A 22,272-nucleotide genomic window follows, 5' to 3' on the forward strand; every position below is an offset into this window, starting at 1 on the left:
GAAAGCAAAATTTTTCAGCTTTTGGATGAACCCATGTGATAATGCACTGTAAATAAAGGATTTCTAAGGAAAAAATTAGCTAAAGTGCGCATTAGTGTACATTGTGTTTAGCAGTCTGGCGTTTCGCTATAAATCACTCCAATTTTTAAAATTGCATTTCGAATGAAACAAGAGACTCAAACAGGATTCCATGTAAAAACTTCATTGAGTTTCTTATCAAATATAGATTTGTTGGCGTTTCTCCCAAAGACAAACTCCGCTGTGGTCAGCGCCATGTTGTTCGGTCACATGAAAGTTTAATCCTTTACTGACAGCACAGAGTCTCCTGTTTAGATGTAATTGTGTGTTGTGTATAGCGAAGCCAAAATATATACAATACAACGTCCACGCATGTGTAAGCAGGAAGGTTAATGTTAAATTTGTATTATTATTAGTAGTAGTAGTATCACCACAACATTTAGTATTAAATCTTTCTGTACAGAATTAATCTTTCTGAAAATTGTCATTCATTCCAAATTGTTAAAATTCCATGAAATTCTGCTATTCCGTTCGTGTTTTCCAAATTGTCCCAAAGTCAGTAATAAAGAACACATAGTCGAGCACATTTCATGATACAGTACACTCGGTTCGGTTGTATACTGCACATTTTGGCCGATGTCGTTTTTCATACTTGATTGAGCTTAACTTGAACCCGGAATATTCCTCCTAAGAGTCCAAAGAGTTTAATCCTAGTTTCAAATGTATTTACAATACTGCGTAAAATTAAGGTAATGACTGTCTTTGTAACTTTCATTTTCTTTCTCTCTTTTTTTCCCCAGTTTGCCCTCCCGAATGCAAGCATGGTGCCTGCACGCACCATAAGGAGTGCTGTCACTACCAGTGTGTGGGTGGCTGCTCCGTGCCGGAGAACGCAACCAAATGCGTTGCTTGTCGCAACTTCCTGTTTGGCGACACCTGCGTGGATCGGTGCCCGCTGGGCTACTACACCTTCAAGGGATGGCGCTGTGTGTCCTTTAAATTCTGCCAGGACCTACACAACCAGTGCAAGGGCAAGAGCGGCGATTGCCATGAGTATGTCATTCACAACGGGGCCTGTATCCCAGAATGCCCTTCTGGATACACGACCATGAACTCCACCACGTATGTACCATTTTTTTTTGTACTATTTTTTTTGTACCATTTTTGAAATAGATATAAATGCAAACATTTGGTGATTTATCATGTTGACATTTACACCGTGAACATGCAAGTTATCTGAAAAAGTTTTACTAGTTCCTACAAGTTTTACTTGGTTGGCGCGCACAAAGTGACGTCATAACAGCTGTTGCCTAGCCTTTTGTGAGGCTCCATATTGCACAGTCATTCACATGCCACTTTTGTTTACTTTTCGTGCAGTGGGTGCTTTGGTCCCTTTGGACAAAATCGAGGAAAGGGGCAGGGCAGATGTGCCTGTACTTTTGAGCCAGAGTAAAACTATTACTAATAGTATTAAAAGAACAACGTTTTCAGTGTGAAAATACCTGTTGCAACACCTCAGTTATTCTTGTTTAGAAAGACAAGCCTTTTTTTCCACTACCTTTTGCACACTGAATAAAAAAAGGTCTAAAAGGTCTTGGTTTCAGTAATATGTTATTGAACACCTCTTTATACTGTGTAAAATAAAAGCATTTTTATTAATGTGTTTAACCCTTTAAGCTCGGATGGGCCTGCCAGCGGGCTCGCAAGAAACCAAAATCTAAGTATTAATAACTACAGTCTTGACCAACACAAAATAGGTATCATTTTAAAGCATAGAAGCTCTACTTTTCAATGCATGTAGGCATTATGACCAAAACTGAACATGTGTATTGTATGTATTATTGTAATCGGTAAAAACATCAAACTGATCAATAGTCATGTGTCATATGTCATTGGAAGCTCTCAAAGAGTAGAATACAACCAGCTCATTTGTATTACTAAAGGACAAAAATATAGCGACTAATAGCGAAGTACATGTCTTTGACATACATGTTACATGTAAACAGTCGTTGCTTATAAGCTGCGTTTTCGCTTATAACTTCACAAAAAAAAAAAACAGAACATAAAATGTCACATACATTACTCAGATGAGGGAGTTCCCATTAAAACAAGCTCACACAACGCAATCGGAAGCATAGATCATTAAATAACCAATGTGCACACAGTACATAATGTGCTATCTTGATAAAACATGTTCAGATGACTTCATTGGAAATGATGTAGTTTGTTGTGCAGCATCATGGAATGCTAAACCAATCATATTACGATTCAGACTGCTGCAACCAGAGGTGGAAGTCCTCCAAATATGGGCAGAGAGGATCTTAGATGGCACCAAGTGCATGACAAAGACTTAATGATGGCTCATATGACACAGAATGGAACTGAATGAGATCTCGTTACTAATGCCTGCATGCTTTGGAGAGAGAGCATATCCATAGAGATGAGCATTTGCATGTTTAAAGAGTTCTTATGTACAAGTATTATGTTTAATTTGTTTAGAGTGGCTTTTTGACACTTGGAGACATTTTTTGTACAGTAGTATAAACTATTTGTGTAATGTTATAACTTTTGATTGCTTTGTCGTATCAACACAGAATTTTACTCCGTTAGAGTTGACACAATTGATAACAAATTAAAATACTTTTCTGATTATTTTGGAACTGCCTTATTTACACCGTGAGATATATAATGTCAAATCAGAAAATCGTTTTTTGGTGATTTATTATTTCAGCCATTTCTTGGGCTGAGAGTCTCGTAAATCATCATGATCTATATCAATACACATTTTAAAAAGTCTACTTTAAAATGATACCAAACAATTGACCCTCTTTGTTTTTTTTTGTTTTTTTGGTCAAGTTATAAAACTTTAATTTTGGGTATGCCACTGAAACATTCAACATCATTGAACACACCCTCAGAGCTTGAATGGTTATATATTATTGGAGTTCAGACAACTATTTTAAATGTAAAAGTCATCCTCTTGACAAGGCACTAGATATAAAAACTAATATCTTAACTGTAAACGTAAGTGCTTGAGTTTAGCCATGGTCAGATATACAAACAACTGGTTCTTAAAGGTGCACTCAGTTACTTATTATTTGTTACTTTGTATCTTGGACTGACACTGACCAATAGTTTTCAGTTTCAGATGTCATTGTAGAAATGTAGTATTCACAGTCAGCCATGATTACTTTAATCTATGAGTGAAAGTGTCCAATAACAGGACGGTTACTGAGATTAAGCGAGTTGTATTCGGCTGGTCATGTGAATCTAAAATGGCCGCCACCATGTGTGGACCCTCTCCATGTAGAATAAAACAGCTTTTTTAAGGTTACTGATATGACTGGAGTCTTCATTTTAATGTGAGTGCTCATGATTTCCTACATATATTGCACGGTTACAATTCATGTCTTTAGGAGTTAAACTTTTTTTTAATGAGGAAAAAAATGCTGAGTGCACCTTTAATTGTTTTTGTTCTGTTCACTTTAGTTCAACATTAACTATTATTATCATACTTGGCTATGGAAATGTGCAGTTCAGCAAAACGCTTCTTCACTGCTGTTTCCTGATGGATTAGCTGATAGTTTCAATGCACTGCCATCTGTCATCTGGAGAAGTGTGCAACCGCGGTACGTGTCAAGTATAAATGCCTCGGGCTGTCGTGGGTTGCAGTGCCAGGTGAAAGTAAAAACAAGGCTTTAGACATCCTTTTACAGTAGGTTTGGGCAGTATGACTGTGCATAGTAGATCCTGAAATATTTGCGTGTCTATTAGTGTGCAGGACTTCTGAACGTTATTTACCAGTGACGGTTATGAAGAAACATTGAGTTGGGCCTGGGTTGCTCAGCGAGTATTGGTGCTGACTCCCACACCTTGAGGGTGTGAGTTTGTATCCAGGGCGTGTTGAGTTACTCCAGTCAGGTTTCCTAAGCAACTAATTAGCCCGGTTGCTAGGGAGGGTAGAGTCACATGGGGTAACCTCCTCGTGGTCGCTATAATGTGGTTTTCGCTCTCGGTGGGGTGTGTGGTGAGTTGTGCGTGGATGCCGCAGAGAATAGCATGAAGCCTCCACACGCACTAGGTCTCCACGGTAACGCGCTCAACAAGCCACGTGATAAGATGCGCGGATTGACTGTCTCAGACGTGGAGGCAATTGTGATTCGTCCTCCGCCACCACAAGGACTTGGAGAGCATTGGGAATTGGGCATTCCAAATTGGGGAGGAAAAAAGAAACATAGTATCATTCAAAGCATAACGTTTCTCAAACAAGTTAAGACGAGGAAGAACTCAAAGCAATTTTAGTTGTTTGTGGTTGTCGAGCAACATTGCAACTTGCCACATTAATATAGAATTCAATGCATTTGTGCATAATCGCCATAACCGCGTACATTTCGTAACCGCTTGTATGTTTTGTAATATTAGTTTTGCTATTGTTGTATAAAGTAAAGTTGTTTTTGCTGTGATGATGAAATGATTTATTAACAATCGTATCTTTTGGTATTTGGTTGGTGTCCATACAGTTAAAAATAGGCATCGCTGCATAATTATTCAAATATAAACATTATTTTCCTTGAATTTCCAGCGAAAATAACTATAGGGAAATGTATACCATGATAACAAATGACTAATTCTGTGATAGTGTATAAACTTTTGGTCATTCTGCTCAACTCTAATCTAAAGTTTATATATGCCAGTGTTCAGCAGGCATGAATACCCATTTCTGGATAAAGCTGTTATTTGTTTTGGTTATCTTGAAAATTAATGAACCAGTTGTCACACACAACTGGACCAACAGGGTATAAATGCCTAGGAGAATTCATAATATTGTTTTGTCTTTTTGTCAGTCATGACAAATTGAAAATAAGCAGATAAAAAAAATAGTCCTTTGCAATTTGTCAGACTAAGCAGAACTATAATGAGCCTTTCAGGACGTGTGATGCGAATTGCACACCAAACCACAACAACGTTGCATCTCAGAAGGCGACACCCGTGGCCCTGTTTGAACTAGAGTCTGGCCCTGAAATATTCGGAAGCTCTCACTCATGCTGGCTTCCATGTCCAACTTGATGTGTGGGTGTTATTAACGCACGAATAAACACAGAATTAACGCTGCAAACTGCCGTCTATGCTGGTAAACCGCAGCCTCACAGGGACAATGGCAGCCTTTGTTAACGTGCAGCAGGGTCTCGGGGTGCTTTAAAAAGGTGTCCTTTTTGCAGTGACCTTTTGTCCATACATTTGAGGCACTGTGGTTAGGAAGCTTGGTAACATATCTCTTTTCCAGGAATTTTGTTTTGAGTGACGTAATTCACTTGTTTTTCTCGTCCGGCCACCTTTCGCCTTTGTGAGAGGCGGTCATGCGGTAATAAGTCGCGTTCCATAACATTGTGCCCCGATCCTTTGCTTCGGCTCCTTCCATATTCCACCCCTGTTATATTCCCTAAAGAAAATATGGCATAGTGGGAATAATTTCAGGGGTATGTCCGAAAGTTGAACAGAGGGTTAAAATGAAAAATCTTTAGGTCACGCCGGATGTGTTCATTTGAATGTGGATCGCCTTAGGCATCGTTATCTTAGGTTTTAACTTGTAAACAGATTTGTGTAACCTTGGAATTCAAAAACTGGAAGTGGGATTAAAGAATGGGAAGGAAAGAAATCAGAGAAACACTCATCTGTGAATGAACTATTGCCCCTCTTGAGCATTTCCGTGACGTCTTGTGTTTTTTTTTTGTTGTTGTTTTTTTTTCAAAGAAACAAAATCCCTGAAATGGGAATGCAGTTTTCTTAAACCTTAGAAAGATGGTGATGATTCTATGTGATCTTCACGTTCCAATTTCACCTGCTTCTGTCCCCAAGAGTCAACAAAAATATTTTTCTGATTTACATTATACATCTCATGGTGTAGATACTGATTTGTTTTGTTCTCAATCATGTCACCTGTTACTGAGTACAATTTATTGTTGATTCGACAAAGCAATCAAAAGTTAAAGCATTGCAAAATAATTTATCCTACAGTCCGAAAGCCTCTTCAAACATATATAAGTATATAATAAACATAATAATTGTACATAAGAACTAATTACTCAACAATGAATAAATGCTCTCTCTCAAAAGCATGCAGGCGTGAGTAACGAGATCTCATTCAGTTCCATTCTGTGTCATTTGAGCCATCATTGAGTTATGCACTTGGCGCCATCTCCTGGTGGCCATATGTAATTACAATGAACGATCCTTTCTGCCCATATTTGGATGACTTCCACCTCTGGTTGCAGCGAAGAAAACACAGTTTCTGTTTGAGAACGTCTATTTGGCGACAGGCGAAAATGCGCACTCCTGACAAATTATTATTATTTATTTTTTTTACGTTTCAAAATGCTACTGAAATGTTCCTTACATAACATGTAAAACTATATAGTGTATGTACTTTTGACATTCAGTCAGGCATTATTCTAGCCGTTCACACCATGAGCACACAAGTCCTTTGGTGCATTATGACAGTCAATTCCCATGGCAACCTTGCTTCATTTTAGCAAGATTTGAGTGAGATTATGTAAAGTCACTGTATATTTAAGCCATTTTAGCATGATCTGAGCTAAAGGAGCACAATTTATGATACTATTGTTGACATATTTTACTGCTGATTTGAAATTTAATCGATCTTGTCCCACCATTTTGGAAAATTCTGTCTTTCCCCATTCAAGTAGCTAGAAGCTGTACTTGTATGCCGCTTATATGCGTAGAAAATAGCTGACTAGGAGCTTTCCAAACTTGGCTGCCAAGTGGACTGACTTGCCTTGAAAAAAGCTTTTTTGACATCCTTTGGGGGGGATTAAAGCCTTAATTCACACCAGGGCTGGACTGGTAATCTGGCATAGCGGGCATTTTCCCGGTGGGCCGACGCACTTTGGAGCCAATCATGGGCGGACTAGCTTTCGGGAGAGAACTGAGCGGGCTGGTGTGATGGCCGTGAAACGTGCCGAATAGGCCACGTTATGCAGAATGGACCACAAAACAGCGCCACGATATGCAGAAAAGGACAGTGAAGCCGATTTCTATTCCCTGTCCAGCCCTGATTGTCGCTATATGGTTACCTCATCAGGCTAACACAAATTCTGTTCACAAAGGTGTATTGGGCAGCTGGTGAATATCCATACTTGGCTATTTTTTGGTTACAAAAAAGTTTTAAAATGCTATTGAAATATTCCTCATGTACTATGTAACATTTTGTAAAAATAGATGGTGCATGCTCTTTAGTGCAAAATGTACAAAAGTTGCGTCAGGGGGCCTTGAAGGCTCTTCTCTTTAGTTTGCTCCTGTTTTCATAACATTGCATGGAAAAATAGAGTTGGGTGTTTGCCGTAATGCGGAGGTTGCATACTTCAAGGCGTTTGCTAGACACTCAAGCGGCCTATAAGTTTCCTTGTAAAATTCCATTTCTGGAAAGCTGCCTGAGAGATCCTACTCAATGACTGCAGCCAGTGCATTCTTCTGAGTCTGGACCAACACAGCTATCTTTGGCATTTTGTTTTGTCTCATTGGAATTGTGTTTGCCCTCAATGACCCCTACGGAACTGCCGCCGTATCTCTTGAAATCAATGTATGTTTGCATTTAAGCAAAATTGAAATGGAGTGCGTAATCCGTTACACCATATTTGGGTTTGTTCCAAACATAACAATAACAACATCGCAGGTGACGTGATGCTAGTCAGGAACAATATGTTTTGCCCCGAGGCTATTGCATGAAATTGCAATTGCAAAACTTCTCGTAATACCAGCTTGCGTATCATGACGTTATCGTAAATGTGTGCACTAAGCCTCAGACATCTTTGAACATCTTCAGACATGCTTCTATTGTTTGATGTTCTCTGATTCCCCTTAAAGGTGTTGTTTTTCATTTCTGTGCCATTAGCATCACTAAGAAGAATTGCCAAAATATTGAGCGTTTCCAGAATGTTCCCCAAACATTCACCCTGTCTGCAATATGTCAAACATAATAACATGTTAGAAATTACTTCAAATTCTCTTTATCTTTTATTTAGGCTGAACTGCACTCCGTGTGCCAGTCGCTGTCCCAAACTGTGTACGGGAGTGAGGACGGTTGACTCCGTAAATGCGGCTCAGGCTCTTCGAGGCTGCACGATTCTCAACGGAAGTCTGATCATCAAAATCCGTGGTGGAAGTGAGTATATTGATAATTTCTACATACACATTTTTACATTAAGTTGTATAAGTTAACATTAGTCAATACAATATGAACTAACATGAACATTAACCAGCATGTTAGTTGATTATACCTAATGTATCAATTAATGGTGACTTACTGTAAAGTGTTACCAATTTGATTTATCAAACATTGATTTGAGCTGAAGTTTTAATATGTGAGAAGATAGCGTAGTGTGATACAAGAGACATGAAAGTAGTACAACAATGTAGGAAATCAGTTAGCGGAGACAACGGTCAATTACACAGAGTTTAGAGCTCTCTATACAAAAACATCTGTCTGCAGATTGCTGTTATTGACCAATCAGAATCAAATATTGTGGCTAAATTAGCAGTATGTACATAGCTGGTGTCGCTGGGCTTAGTCATGTGTGAAATGACATATGTGAAGGTTACCGACGCGGGCTAATCCATGTTTCTGTTCCGTAGACAACATCGCAGCGGAGCTGGAAGCCAGTCTGGGACAGCTGGAAGAGATCACAGGCTACCTGAGTATCCGCAGAGCATACGCACTCGTCTCTCTCTCCTTCCTCCAAAAACTGCGTGTAATCCGCGGTGAAACCCAGGAAGCCGGGTATGTAACACCATTGTTTTGTAATGGTGAGCTCTAGTATTGGCAGTAACGTGTTAATGTTAAAAGTTACCTTTAACATTTACACAACTACACTCGTTAATGTAAGTGTTCCCCAACACTGTAGAGCGCCAACGGAACTGATTTAACGAATATTGGTAATTGTCTTTCCAGGAACTATTCGTTCTATGCTCTGGACAACCAGAACCTGAGACAGCTGTGGGACTGGTCCAAACACAACCTGACCATCCATCAGGGCCGGATGTTCTTCCTCCACAACTCAAAACTCTGCAAATCTGAGATCCTCCGGATGGAAGAGGTGACCGGGACCAAAGACAGGGTCCCAAGAAATGAAATCAACATCCCCACTTATGGAGACCAGGCCTTTTGTAAGACCCTTATTATCAGGGTGTTTGTAATTTCCCAGTTCAGATAAGTGCAATATGACCTCCATGTCAAACCAGATCTGGAGTGACTAACATAGATCCTGTCTTTCAGGTGAAAATCAAGTTCTCCGATTCACTCAAATCCGCACATCCCACGACAAGATGCTCATTAGATGGGAGCCGTTCTGGCCACCAGATTTTAGAGACCTGCTGGGGTTCATGGTCTTCTATAAGGAAGCGTGAGTATTCAGATGGTGTTCTAAGAACAGAATGGTTGATGTTGTCTACGTTATACATGGCTATGACGATATCACAGTACTTTACCTTGATCATTAAGCACGGAAAGACCATCTGATATCTCCTTTCCCTTCAGGCCTTATAAGAATGTGACCGAATACGACGGTCAGGATGCTTGTGGCTCTAACAGTTGGGCAATAGCTGACGTTGAGCCGCCGCAACGCACCACAGAGAGCAAATTGCAGAAAGAACCGGGCCATCTCATCATGCCTCTTAAACCCTGGACCCAGTACGCCATCATGGTCAAAACCCAGCTCGCCGCCTCTGACGATCACCAGGTCCGTGGCGCCAAAAGCGAGATCATCTACGTCCGTACCAATGCAACACGTAAGTTCGTGCGGTGGTGTAGCCTAGTGGTTAAAGAGTTGGCCTATTGAAAGGTTATAGGTTATAAACATTTACTATTTTACCCTTAAGCAGGGCACCAATCCCCAAATTACTCTAGAGGTGACTTTCCCTGTAATAAATCTATTTTAACTTGCTGTTGCATAGTGGTTAGCACATACTGTATGCTCCAAAATATTAAGCCTTGGTGCTTAAGCCTTGGTGCTTATATTGGCAGCGGGGGTTTGAGCCTGGATTATGTAAAGTCGGGAAAAAAACCACATGATCAAAACGTATCCTTTTGATTTCTTTGGCCACAGGTAAACGAAAACGTCACTATATTGGTTCAGTCCATCAGACCCTTGACATGGATTAAATGACTCGTGAAAGCTTGTCATCTGAGAACCAAAAGCTGCGTTTTCCCACATCACTGATGTTGTCCTTCTCTATTTACTGTGTAACAGAACCCTCAGTACCTCTGGACCCCTTCTCCTCCTCCAACTCCTCCTCGCAGATCATTCTCAAGTGGAAGCCTCCTTCTGAACCCAACGGCAACATCACCCACTACCTGGTCTTCTACCAGAAACAGGAAGAGGACATCGAATTCTACAAGTATGACTACTGCCAGCAAGGTATGTACATTAAATGCGAAATAATCCATGAACTGGCAAACATGAGAAACCTTATTGCAATGCTGTATTCCATTCAACGCAAAATCTGAATGTTTAACTTGGCACATCCGGTCTTGATTGTAATGCAGACTGGCGTCTCATTCCTTTGCATCCTCTCCCCACAGGGATGAAAGTGCCGTCTCGTACGTCTGCGCACTACGACACTGAGGAAGAACTAAAGTGGAACCAGACTGAAGTGCCTGGTCAGAAAGGCCACTGCTGTGCCTGCCCCAAAACTGAGACTCAGCTGAAGAAGGAAGCCGAAGAGACGGAGTTCCGCAAGACCTTCGAGAACTACCTCCACAATGAAGTCTTTGAACCCAAGTATGATCCTCTTGTCCTGACGGTTTCTACTATTCTTATTATTCTCTAGTAATTGACACAGTGCAGCAGGGTGCTATCCCACCAGCTGGGAGGCCTAACTCAAGTGCTGTAAGCAGTGTTGGGTTTAATGCGTTACTAAGTAACTTTTTCATTGAAAAAAGTAAAGTAAGGGATTACTCTTAATTTTCCCATGATTTAATTAGTGTTACTTCTGATGTAATTGCATTAATAGAACAATTATATATAAAAAAATAGTGAATTTAAAATCTAAATTGAACGTCTAATGTTAAGATGTATGTTTCCTAATTGAACGCCGCCCCTTTAAATTATTTGGCCAGTTCATGAATAATTTATTTGATTTTATGTGATTTGATTGAAAGAATTAAACAAACAGTTTCATGTCAGTCCTTGTATTTTTCATCTGGTCGAGATTGATCAGTGTTTTAGAAAGTAATTAGTAATAAGTAATGCAGAACAGAGTAATTAGTACTGCAATCTAATTCCACTTTAGATGATGTAATTAGTAGTTAGTAATGAATTACTTTTTTAGAGTAACTTACCCAACACTGGCTGTGTCACAAAGTCTGTAATTAAAAGACCTCCTGCCCATCTGCCCCATTGGTCATTTGGTTTAGGGCATTCAGTGCCCGCTTCCCTGAAAACTCATCATGTAGCAAAAATTGCCAGTACCAGAACTGTGTGTGCCAGTCTGGAGCGCAGCCATACAGACTAATGTCCTGCCAGTTATTTCCCTGCTGTGGTAAAATCTTGTTCTCGGTTGAATGAATTGACTGCTATAGTATTAGATGGGTCTTTATCAAGCTGGTCAACATCAAGGATCTATGGCTCCATCTACTGGTTTTCTACATTAATGTTTGTTCCAAGATAGAAAGAACATTTCAAAGGTTAGCCAACCTTTTATTATAAAACAAAAGTCCATTTTTTCCACTGACTGTGTGCCAATGCGGGTACTAGTCTACAAGTCCAATCTATAATGGTTCCACTGTAGAAAATACGGTTGAGGAAGGAGGAAAGTTGGCTCCACTTTGGCACCTAAAACCCATTGGTCTTGAACCAGGAACCTCTAACAACAGAAGCACATAACATTCAGAACAACAGCAACTTAATCTGGCAAGACTGACCATATCTAGATAACACCAAATGATATCACTTCTATTGTAAACATCGAAGCTGTCTACTCTGGAAACGTCCAATGCAACATGCGTTCAATTGTATTTACTAACATCATGTAGGGTTGCAACTAACGATTATTTTGGTAGTCGACTAATCTAACGATTATACGGCGATTATTGCACCGATTAATTGTTAGCTATTAACCGATTATTCTGCTTGTGTTCCGAGTTAACAGGTTGTATTAAACATGCTTACTAACAATAAAGAGGCCAACAGCATCTTTTAAAAATACCTCTAAATGACATTCACTGAATTAACGGGTGAATGAGAGGTATTAAGTTAAATTCAGTACAATTCAGTAGTTGCTATTGTTATCAAGTGTTTTTGTCTTGTTTTCCCATTTAAAATTTTCTAAAAATCCTTAAAACAAGATGCATTTAATTGAGAAGCAACATATAAGATATTTAGACTTGCTTTTAGAGAATGTATCTTAAATATACAGTAAGTGTATTTTGTCTATAAGTGTATTTTTCACTTTGTTATACTTCTGCGAGTGCATTAAAAACAAAATAGATTTAAATTCAAGATGCATTCTCTAAAAGCACGTCTATATATCTTATATGCTGCTTCTCAGGTGAATGCATCATTTAAAAATAATGTTTTTAAGGATTTTTTAAATATTTATTATTATATTCAACATTCTCAGAAAACACTGTTGTTCTTCAGTACAGCTGCTAAATTAAATGCACACTGTTTTAAATGAGTTTTAGATATTTATATTGGCTAACAAGCCAATAGAAAGACGAATTAAAAACATATTTTGTTGCCGTGTTTAATGGGGTGAAGACTTCACCTCTCTCACCTTTCTGTTTACTTCAATCCATCTTTAACTCTCGAAAAAACAAACTCTCTCCTTTATGATATGAAACACACAGTGACACAGCCATCAGGTTATAATCTAGCTGCGAGTGTGCACGCGAGGGACGAGCATCAGCCTGGCGCAGTTTCAATCTCTCCCCTTTAGATCGGGTCTCTTCACGCTACTCATAAAAGCGGCGCTGACCGCACAGAGAAATGCCAGTTTCAGAGTTTATACTCATTTACATGACCTGCTTCCTTATTACTTGATCTTTAAACAAGGATGCATACTAGATATAACGCTCGACACGCAAGTTTTGCTTAAGCGGAACGACAACTCCGGCACCGCATCATCTCACAACGCAAGTGTCTCTGTATTTACTCATTTAGTATTTTTGTACATTTCTCTCATACTTTGCGAGCTACATCACCTGAAGCTGTTTGGAAAGTTTGGAGCGCATCGTTGATTTGTTGTCTTCCTCTCCTCAATCAGGCGCAAGCTGAAGTGCTCCTCTCGCACCATCATTAGAGATTCATATGATCTCATGTTACGTTAAATGAGATCAAACGACTATTCCACAACGGAAATTTTTGTAGACAATTTTTTGTTGTCGATAACATCAATGAATCTTTTCAGCCCTTGTATCATGTGTGAATTGGAAGTTTGTTAAAACGTCTGATCATTGCATTAAAAGCAAATCATCAATTTCTCAGCTGGGGTATTTTGGTTCATTGCACTTTCACCCTTGCACAGTAACATTTTGCAGGTGAAAAAGGCGTGTGGGTATGAGAACTACATGCACAAAGGATTGGCCACACAGAGGTCACTGCCAAACCAAGCTACTGCTATTGGTCATCACTGCAAATTTGCATGTCACCAAACTTAAACCCAACACGAAATCCGCGTAGGGAAATGTCGCCCACAGAATTCCACCATGCAAGGGTGAATGTGACCGAGCCATCAGGGTTAGCAATGTTAATTTTGGTCTGTTTGCTGGGACTCACATATCCAATCTGCACTCAATCCGCAGACCCTCTCGACGTCGCCGCTCAGTGGGCGTTGCTAACGGTACTTTACCAAATTTTCTGACCACGCCCTCCACCCTGCCTATCATCTCCACCACACTGAGCCCAGTGGAGGGCAAGAGTCCGAAGACGTTGCGCAAAGTCAGCTCCAAAGAATCCACTGTCATTTCCAATCTGCGCCACTTCACCAACTACCAGATCGAGATCCACGCTTGCAACCATCCCACAGACCCGAACCGCTGCAGCATGGCTACATACATCAAAGCCCGCACTTTGCCTGAAGGTAGGATCTCTTTGCCACAAGGTGGCATTACCATTAACATGATTTTAGAATGCAGTACATCGAGAGGTTTGAATTCCTGTCCTATTATATTAGTCGACTTCTTTTGCTTAATTGTCTGTACTTAGTAAAAGCGGATGACATCCTTGGCTTGGTGACCCACGAAATTCTTCCTGAAGAACCAGAGTTTGTCTATATCAAATGGCAGGAGCCAAGAGCGCCCAATGGCATGATCGTACTGTATGAAGTCAAGTACTTGAGGATGTCCGATAACTATGTAAGTGTAAAATAAATTAATATTATTTTAATAAAATTTGTTAATCTCAAAGTAATTCACACAAAGGTTAAAACATTTATTACACAGCACTCTGGATTACTTGATTCTGATTGGTCAGTCGCAGCATCCTGCAAAAAAAATCAATGTATAAGTAGCAGGGTTTTGACTATTTACAGTGCATCCGGAAAGTATTCACAGCGCTTCACTTTTTCAACATTTTGTTACAGCCTTAAACCAAAAAGGATTAAATTCATTATTTTCCACAAAATTCTACAAACAATACCCCATAATGACAACGTGAAAGAAGTTTGTTTGAAATCTTTGCAAATTTATAAAAACTTTGGCACCAATTACGGCCTGAAGTCTTTTTGAGTATGATGCTACAAGCTTGGCACACCTATTTTTGGGCAGTTTCTCCCATTCTTCTTTGCAGGACCTCTCAAGCTCCATCAGGTTGGATGGGGAGCGTCGGTGCTCAGTCATTTTCAGATCTCTCCAGTGATGTTCAATCGGGTTCAAGTCTGGGCTCTGGCCGGGCCACTCAAAGACATTCACAGAGTTGTCCCATAGCCACTCCTTTGTTATCTTGGCTGTGTGCTTAGGGTCGTTGTCCTGTTGGAAGATGAACCTTCACCCCAGTCTGAGGTCCAGAGCGCTCTGGAGCAGGTTACATTGCTGCATTCATCTTTCCCTCGATTCTGACTAGTCTCCCAGTTCCTGCCGCTGAAAAACATCCCCACAGCATGATGCTGCCACCACCATGCTTCACTGTAGGGATGGTATTAACCAGGTGATGAGCGGTGCTTGGTTTCCTCCAGACATGAGACATGCCATTCAGGCCAAAGAGTTCAATCTTTGTTTCATCAGACCAGAGAATTTTGTTTCTTATGGTCTGAGTCCTTCAGGTGCCTTTTGGCAAACTCCAGGTGGGCTGTCATGTGCCTTTTACAGAGGAGTGGCTTCCGTCAGGCCACTCTACCATACAGGCCTGATTGGTGGAGTGCTGCAGAGATGGTTGTTCTTCTGGAAGGTTCTCCTCTCTCCACAGAGAAATGCTGGAGCTCTGTCCGAGTGTCCATCAGGTTCTTGGTCACCTCCCTGACTAAGGCCCTTCTCCCCCGATCGCTCAGTTTGGCCGGGAGGCCAGCTCTAGGAAGAGTCCTGGTGGTTCCAAACTTCCATTTACGGATGATGGAGGCCACTGTGCTCATTGGGACCTTCAATGCTGCAGAAATGTTTCTGTACCCTTCCCCAGATCTGTGCCTCGATACAATCCTGTCTCGGAGGTCTACAGACAATTCCTTGCACTTCATGGCTCGGTTTGTACTCTGACTCGCACTGTTAACTGTTGGACCTTATATAGACAGGTGTGTGCCTTTCCAAATCATGTCCAATCAACTGAATTTACCACAGGTGGACTCCAATCATGTTGTAGAAACATCTCAAGGATGATCAGTGGAAACAGGATGCACCTGAGCTCAATTTTGAGTTTCATGGCAAAGGCTTGCATCATTAAGCTATTTTGAAGTGTTTTCTACACTTAGTACTTGTGACTAAGTATATTTCAGGTGAAGATGTGTGTGTTTTTTTTAAAAACATGGAACTGTATTAGTATTTCTGTTGCTATGGCAAACAGTGTGAACTGACTAGAATGGGGTAGCATTAAAAAAGTAGCTGAACGGGGTCTGGGAAGCTCAGCGAGTATTGACGCTGACTACCACACCTGGAGTCGCGAGTTCGAATCCAGGGTGTGCCGAGTTACTCCAGCCAGGTCTCCTAAGCAACCAAATTGGCCCGGTTGCTAGGGAGGGTAGAGTCACATGGGGTAACCGCCTCGTGGTCGCTATAATATGGTTCTCGGTGGGGTGTGTAATGAGTTGTGCCTGAATGCCCTGGAGTATAGCATGAAACCTCCAAACGCATTAGGTCTCCGCGGTAACGCTCAACAAGTCATGTGATAAGATGCGCGGATTGAGGTCTCAGACATGGAGGCAACTGAGATTCGTCCACTACGCCACCACGAGGACTTGGAGCGCATTGGGGATTGGGCATTCCAAATTGGGGAGGGAAAAAAAGTAGCTAAACATGTGTGGCCAAATGCACTGTGTCGTACATCTCTGCACAGTAAACAAGAGGAAATATAATTCAGTATGCATTCCAATCCAAACGTCACAAAATAATCAAATGTCTTCAAACACATCATTCTACTTCCTCTCTATCATGCAGGAGGATCAAATTTGTGTCTCCAGAATCACTTACGAGAAACATCATGGTTGTCGATTAAGAGTTGGGCATCCTGGGAACTACAGCGTAAGAATCCGCGCCACCTCGCTGACCAGTAACGGTTCCTGGACAGAGCCTGCATACTTCTTTGTTCCAGACAGTAAGCTTGACCATTTTTACTTTTATCTATCGTTTACTTGTCTTCGGTTATTTTGGCCATTTTGGTCTTTAATGCAAGCCGTATTTTGCAGAGGAAATGAACATGAAAATCATTGTCGCCCTGGTCATCTGCTTCATTGTTATGCTGTTTCTGGCCAGTACAATCGTCATCATCCTTAAGAAGAAGTATGTATAAAAGAAGCCAAAAAATTACTATTTCTAACACATTTAATGGCCTCTTAAATTTATTCATATACATGTCTTTTCCCCTAGACAAACCGAAGGACCGACTGGGCCCTTAATTGCATCCTCCAATCCAGAATACTTAAGCGCAAATGATGGTAAGATATAATACTGGAATAATACAAGGCTGCAATAATGAACTAATAAAATCAATGTTAAAAAAGCATAATTGTGCAAAATAATGAATGTCAATATCTTATATTTTGGTCCATTCTTTGAAAGTGTTGTTTATGATTTTTTTTTTTTACACACAATCTAGTGTGTAAATGTGCATGTTTTTTAATTATTTAATAACCCTAAATTTAGCACATTGTTCAATGGAGAGCATAAAATAAGATGAATCTTTAAAATGATCAAAGAATAAACGATTTTCAAAATAGTTGTTAAGTGCAGCACTAGAATAAAATGTTGCATGTCCATTTCAGATTTGTCGTAGTAATATTGAGTTTGTCTATTTTTTCGCAGTGTACATTCCAGACGAGTGGGAGGTGCTTCGCGAGAAGATCAATGTTATGAGAGAACTCGGTCAAGGCTCGTTCGGAATGGTGTACGAAGGCATCGCTAAAGACATTGTGAAGGGAGAACCTGAGACGCGAGTGGCCGTGAAAACCGTCAACGAGTCGGCAAGTCTGCGGGAGAGGATCGAGTTCCTTAATGAAGCATCTGTCATGAAAGCCTTTAACTGCCATCATGTGGTGAGTGTGGACGGTCACAAATATTTGTGAGACCCAAAATCATTGTTTATTGGGGCATTAGCATTTTCAAGGCTAAAACAACTTGGTTTTACGTGTTCGCCTAGGTTCGTTTGCTTGGTGTGGTATCTAAGGGGCAACCATCGTTGGTTGTCATGGAGCTGATGACCCATGGAGATCTGAAAAGCTACCTGCGTTGCCTGAGACCTGATGCTGAAGTAAGATTTCCTATTCCTGTTTAAGAACAATCCTTATGTTTGTGTTACTGTCTTAATTTTTCAAAACGTCCGGGTTCATATCCCGGACGAGCCCCCAATTTTGTTCCACCTCTTCTCTTACATGAGCCTGTCCACCTGAAGGGCTTGTAACCGTAAAATGCATTATATGATACCATCTGCTGTTAAGCCTGTAGTTGAGATCATTTATGTCCTTTTTTTAACAGAATAACCCAGGCCGTCCACCACCAACCCTTAAGGAGATGATCCAAATGGCGGCGGAGATAGCAGATGGCATGGCATACCTCAACGCTAAGAAGTTCGTACACCGAGATCTTGCTGCCAGAAACTGTATGGTGGCTGAAGATTACACCGTAAAAATTGGAGGTAAAGAATACATTGATTCTAAATTTCACCCTTATACTAGCGTTGTCACAATACCATAATCATATCTTATGATACTATACCAGCTAAAGTATCACGATACCACAAGATAGTGTGTTAATTCTTAATTCTTAACACAGTTTATCATAGCAAAGGTGGTCCTTAGAAATGAGCCATTCCACTTGTTGCTCCGGAAGTGGTGAAATTAACTGATGGATGAATTGGGAGAAGGGTCAAATGGACTTGTTACCGAATACATTCTTGGTTTGACTTAAAATTTTCGCCACATCAAAACAGCCAGTTCAAACGGCAGCGGCTTTAAACTTTTATTCCATTATTTCTGATTATTTGATTGTTGGTAACAGAAAAATAAAGATATTGTAACATTTAAAAAAAACACTGATTTGAGCAGCTGTTTCATTAAAGACCTTTTTACAGGCTGTGATGACGCGTTTCTGCCGTAGCAGTGTAAATCTAGCAAACCTTTTTAAATATTGAGTGTAAGTTTATAACATTACTCTTTGTGTTATATTACACTGTAATTAGTTTAAAAAAATTAATTACCACAGCTGAGAGGGGGTTTCTATTACAGCTGCTAAGAGAGTGACCGTAAATTTGGCATCTTCTCCCATCTGTCTTAATACACCACTCTCTATTTTTTTAACTCTTCTGGAAAGAGTGGACTTTTTCTTTTACTCTTTGAGCAAATGGGTAAAGTGAAAATAATATTTGCTGTGGTCTCCCATTCACCGCTGTCAAAGTTTACCCTGCAATAGTTTACATCCGCTTTCCAAAACCTGGAGTGTGAAAAAGATCTATTGCAACCACTTCAGCCCCTCTCTCCCAGCAGCACGAGTGCAGATTACACACACACACATACACCGGTTTGATTGCACAGCTCAGGGACGTGATCTAATCATAAGTGCAAACTTCGCAAAGTTACCGCCACCATGCATTTGTACTTGGGGGGGAATTCAACGAGTGCAATGTTCGATTTTTCAGAGAAACTGTAAATCTGTAAATGTTAAGATAAAGCATTTAAGTTAAATGAAGTGGCACTAACCCATGTGTATTCTGCAGAGGCAGTGGGATGTGTCTGAAGATGTTTAATAAGGTTGCTGGTGTTTCCCCCCTTGACTTAAACTCTGTCGAAACTCACAGCAGATGGTTTTTCCCGGTCTCATCAGGCAAAACACAGAATAATTCAGAATCTCGCTACATGAATTGTGTTGTGTAAAAAGCATCTCACTCTCCAAAGTTTGACTTAATTCCATATTATCCATAAGGATACTGTGGGTGGAGCTACGTAGTGCAATGCAGTGAAATTTGCAACCAAACCGGTCGCAGCTTGTTTGTACAGAAACTCAACAAAAAAAGTTATCGCTGGTTGTTTTATCAAAGAAGCTTTATAAACCGTGTTTATAAAGCTACACCAATTAGTGCTTTTGAAAAATATTTGGAATTATATTTGTGGTTGAAAGGGTGTTTTTAACATCTTGATTTCTATCTTTTCAGATTTCGGCATGACCCGAGACATCTACGAGACTGATTACTATCGTAAGGGTGGGAAGGGTTTGCTTCCCGTCAGATGGATGGCACCAGAGTCTCTTAAAGATGGTGTTTTCACTGCACACTCAGACTGCTGGTGGGTACTTTACTCTGATAAAGCGGATTATGCATGTACAATATTTTATGCTTGCCACATTTCCAGGGGAGGAACATAAAGAACATTTTGCGGGAGGGTGATTTAAGGTGATTTTGATCTAGAAGAGAAGTGCCCTGCAGAACGGCAGTGATCAAAGGATGGGGAAGTGCCAAGTCACCAAAAACTGAATGCAGGTGTAGACTCCTAGCGCTCACTGAACACATTTATGTTGATGTAATTCTTCTGTTGGCTTCCAGGTCTTTTGGAGTGGTATTATGGGAGATCAGCACGCTTGCTGAGCAGCCTTATCAAGGACTGTCGAACGAGCAGGTGCTCAAGTTTGTCATGGATGGAGGATATCTGGACAGACCAGAGAACTGTCAAGAAAGATTGTAAGTAAATCACATTAAAGCTGGGGTACAGTCCTGCTGGATAGACAAACATGGGTTTTCATGCTGGTCTAAGACTGTAAAGCTGCTGGACCTTTCTTTTGAAGCTTGGTTGACCAAGTCTAAAGGCTAGGTATTACATTGGGGGGGGGTATTGACACTGACTACCACACCTCGAGTCACAAGTCAGGCTTCCTAAGCAACCAATTAGCCCGGTTGATAAGGTGGGTAGAGTCACGTTGGGGTAACCTCCTCACGGTCACTATAATGTGGTTCTCGCTCTCAGTGGGGCGCGTAGTGAGTTGTGCGTGGATGCTGCGGAGAATAGCGTGAAGCTTCTCCACAGTAACGCGCTCAACAAGCCACGTGATAAGATGCGCGGATTGACGGTCTCAGACGCGGAGGCAACTGAGATTTGTCCTCCGCCACATGGATGGAGGCGAGTCACTACGCCACCACGAGGACTTGGAGCGCATTGGGAATTGGGCATTCCAAATTGGGGAGTAAAGGAGAGAAAATCCCCTCCCAAATAAGGCTAGGTATTACTTTGCTTTTCCACATGGTCGAGTGCTCAATCAACGGTAGACGCATATGCCAACAACGTGCAAAGATGCGGACTGTCCACGTGTCTAGAGAAACTAGGCTGTATGCGGACAGTGCATGCAGAAAGATGTACCGGCATAACCAAGCAAGATCAAGTGTTGGTGGGCAGTCAAGGGAGGTACAGACCTTGACTTTGTAGGACAAGACAAGCCCTTCCAATGCAGGAGGATGTTTGTGTTGTAAGATTGTTTTCTGTTTTGCTCTTACACTTCTCCAGGCACACCCTCATGCAGATGTGTTGGCAGTACAACCCCAAGATGCGGCCGACCTTCCATGAAATCATCGAGATGATCAAGGAGGACCTGCATCCTACGTACCAAGAGGTCTCCTTCTTCTACAGTGAGGAGAACAAACAGCCCGAAAGCGAGGAGTTCGACATGGACTTTGAGAACATGGAGAGCATACCACTGGACCCCTCGTCCTACTCCCAACAAGAGGAGAACCTATGTAGAGACAATGGCCCCTCGGTGGGCTTACGGGGCAACTATGAGGAGCATGTGCCCTACACGCATATGAACGGTGGAAAGAAAAATGGCCGAATTCTGTCTTTACCCAGATCCAGTCCGTCCTAACATATGCCTCAGTGTTTTTCTCTCTCATTTTTTTAAAAAGTTTTTAAATGCATTATTTTTGCAGAGGCCCTTAAAAAAGATACAGATCTCAGGTCTTTTTTGTTGTCATTGCCTCCTCATTGCGTCACTAGCATGGTTACAAGGATGCAGACATTTTCCCCCCATCATCAGATACACTGTTTGCTTTCTGATACTCTTTTACACTTTTGCCAAGTTTCCAAGACAGTTTGGTGATGGGGAAAAAGAAACTGTGAACTTCACTATATCAACCACAAGGCTGCTCCAGCTACATCGACCTCAGACTATACTTCCTTTTCCCACGGATGCTTCGTTCCTGTCTTTTTGTTGTTGTTTTTTTCCAAGTGAAAATCTTTTAAGATAGTGGCCTTTTATTAAGTGGCCTATAAACAAAGAAAAGTGTCTATCAATGTAATTATGTTATTTACCCAAGAACAATGACTTTACAGTGTGGAACTGTGGGATGGCATATATTCTTTTTAGAACAAACATTTGGTTTTTTTGTAGAGGAATGACTATATTTTGTCCTGGAGAATTCCTGACGTCACATAGATGATTGTCACATGGTATACTGGTGAATGAGTTTTAATTTATTTGCTTTATTATTTTTGATTTACTCCTTTTTCTGAGCTTTAAAACTCCTGTGTCCTTTTTACCAGCTGAAGGATATTTAACAGTTATGAATTGGACAAAAGAGTTCCTCAGACTGACCAATAGCTGCTGCTCTGATACAGTATATAGTG

At 40.8% G+C, this 22,272-nt stretch overlaps 1 protein-coding gene across 1 annotated transcript in view; it reads left to right on the forward strand.

Annotated features, from left to right (window-relative positions):
* The window catches only part of LOC127640914 (insulin receptor-like), a 93,254-nt gene extending 70,982 nt beyond the window's left edge, over window positions 1-22,272 (forward strand). Inside the window, exons 3-21 of the mRNA XM_052123628.1 lie at window positions 819-1,140; window positions 8,058-8,197; window positions 8,668-8,812; window positions 8,984-9,198; window positions 9,308-9,434; window positions 9,569-9,819; window positions 10,281-10,448; window positions 10,613-10,811; window positions 13,835-14,112; window positions 14,238-14,386; window positions 16,613-16,769; window positions 16,861-16,954; window positions 17,042-17,109; window positions 17,477-17,706; window positions 17,811-17,921; window positions 18,146-18,305; window positions 19,818-19,947; window positions 20,205-20,339; window positions 21,157-22,272. Coding sequence (XP_051979588.1) covers window positions 819-1,140; window positions 8,058-8,197; window positions 8,668-8,812; window positions 8,984-9,198; window positions 9,308-9,434; window positions 9,569-9,819; window positions 10,281-10,448; window positions 10,613-10,811; window positions 13,835-14,112; window positions 14,238-14,386; window positions 16,613-16,769; window positions 16,861-16,954; window positions 17,042-17,109; window positions 17,477-17,706; window positions 17,811-17,921; window positions 18,146-18,305; window positions 19,818-19,947; window positions 20,205-20,339; window positions 21,157-21,511 — 3,434 coding nt within the window. The 3' untranslated portion in view covers window positions 21,512-22,272. The remainder of the gene's footprint in view (window positions 1-818; window positions 1,141-8,057; window positions 8,198-8,667; window positions 8,813-8,983; window positions 9,199-9,307; window positions 9,435-9,568; window positions 9,820-10,280; window positions 10,449-10,612; window positions 10,812-13,834; window positions 14,113-14,237; window positions 14,387-16,612; window positions 16,770-16,860; window positions 16,955-17,041; window positions 17,110-17,476; window positions 17,707-17,810; window positions 17,922-18,145; window positions 18,306-19,817; window positions 19,948-20,204; window positions 20,340-21,156) is intronic.

This window comes from Xyrauchen texanus, chromosome 50 (assembly GCF_025860055.1).
Source record: "Xyrauchen texanus isolate HMW12.3.18 chromosome 50, RBS_HiC_50CHRs, whole genome shotgun sequence".
NCBI lineage: Eukaryota > Metazoa > Chordata > Actinopteri > Cypriniformes > Catostomidae > Xyrauchen > Xyrauchen texanus.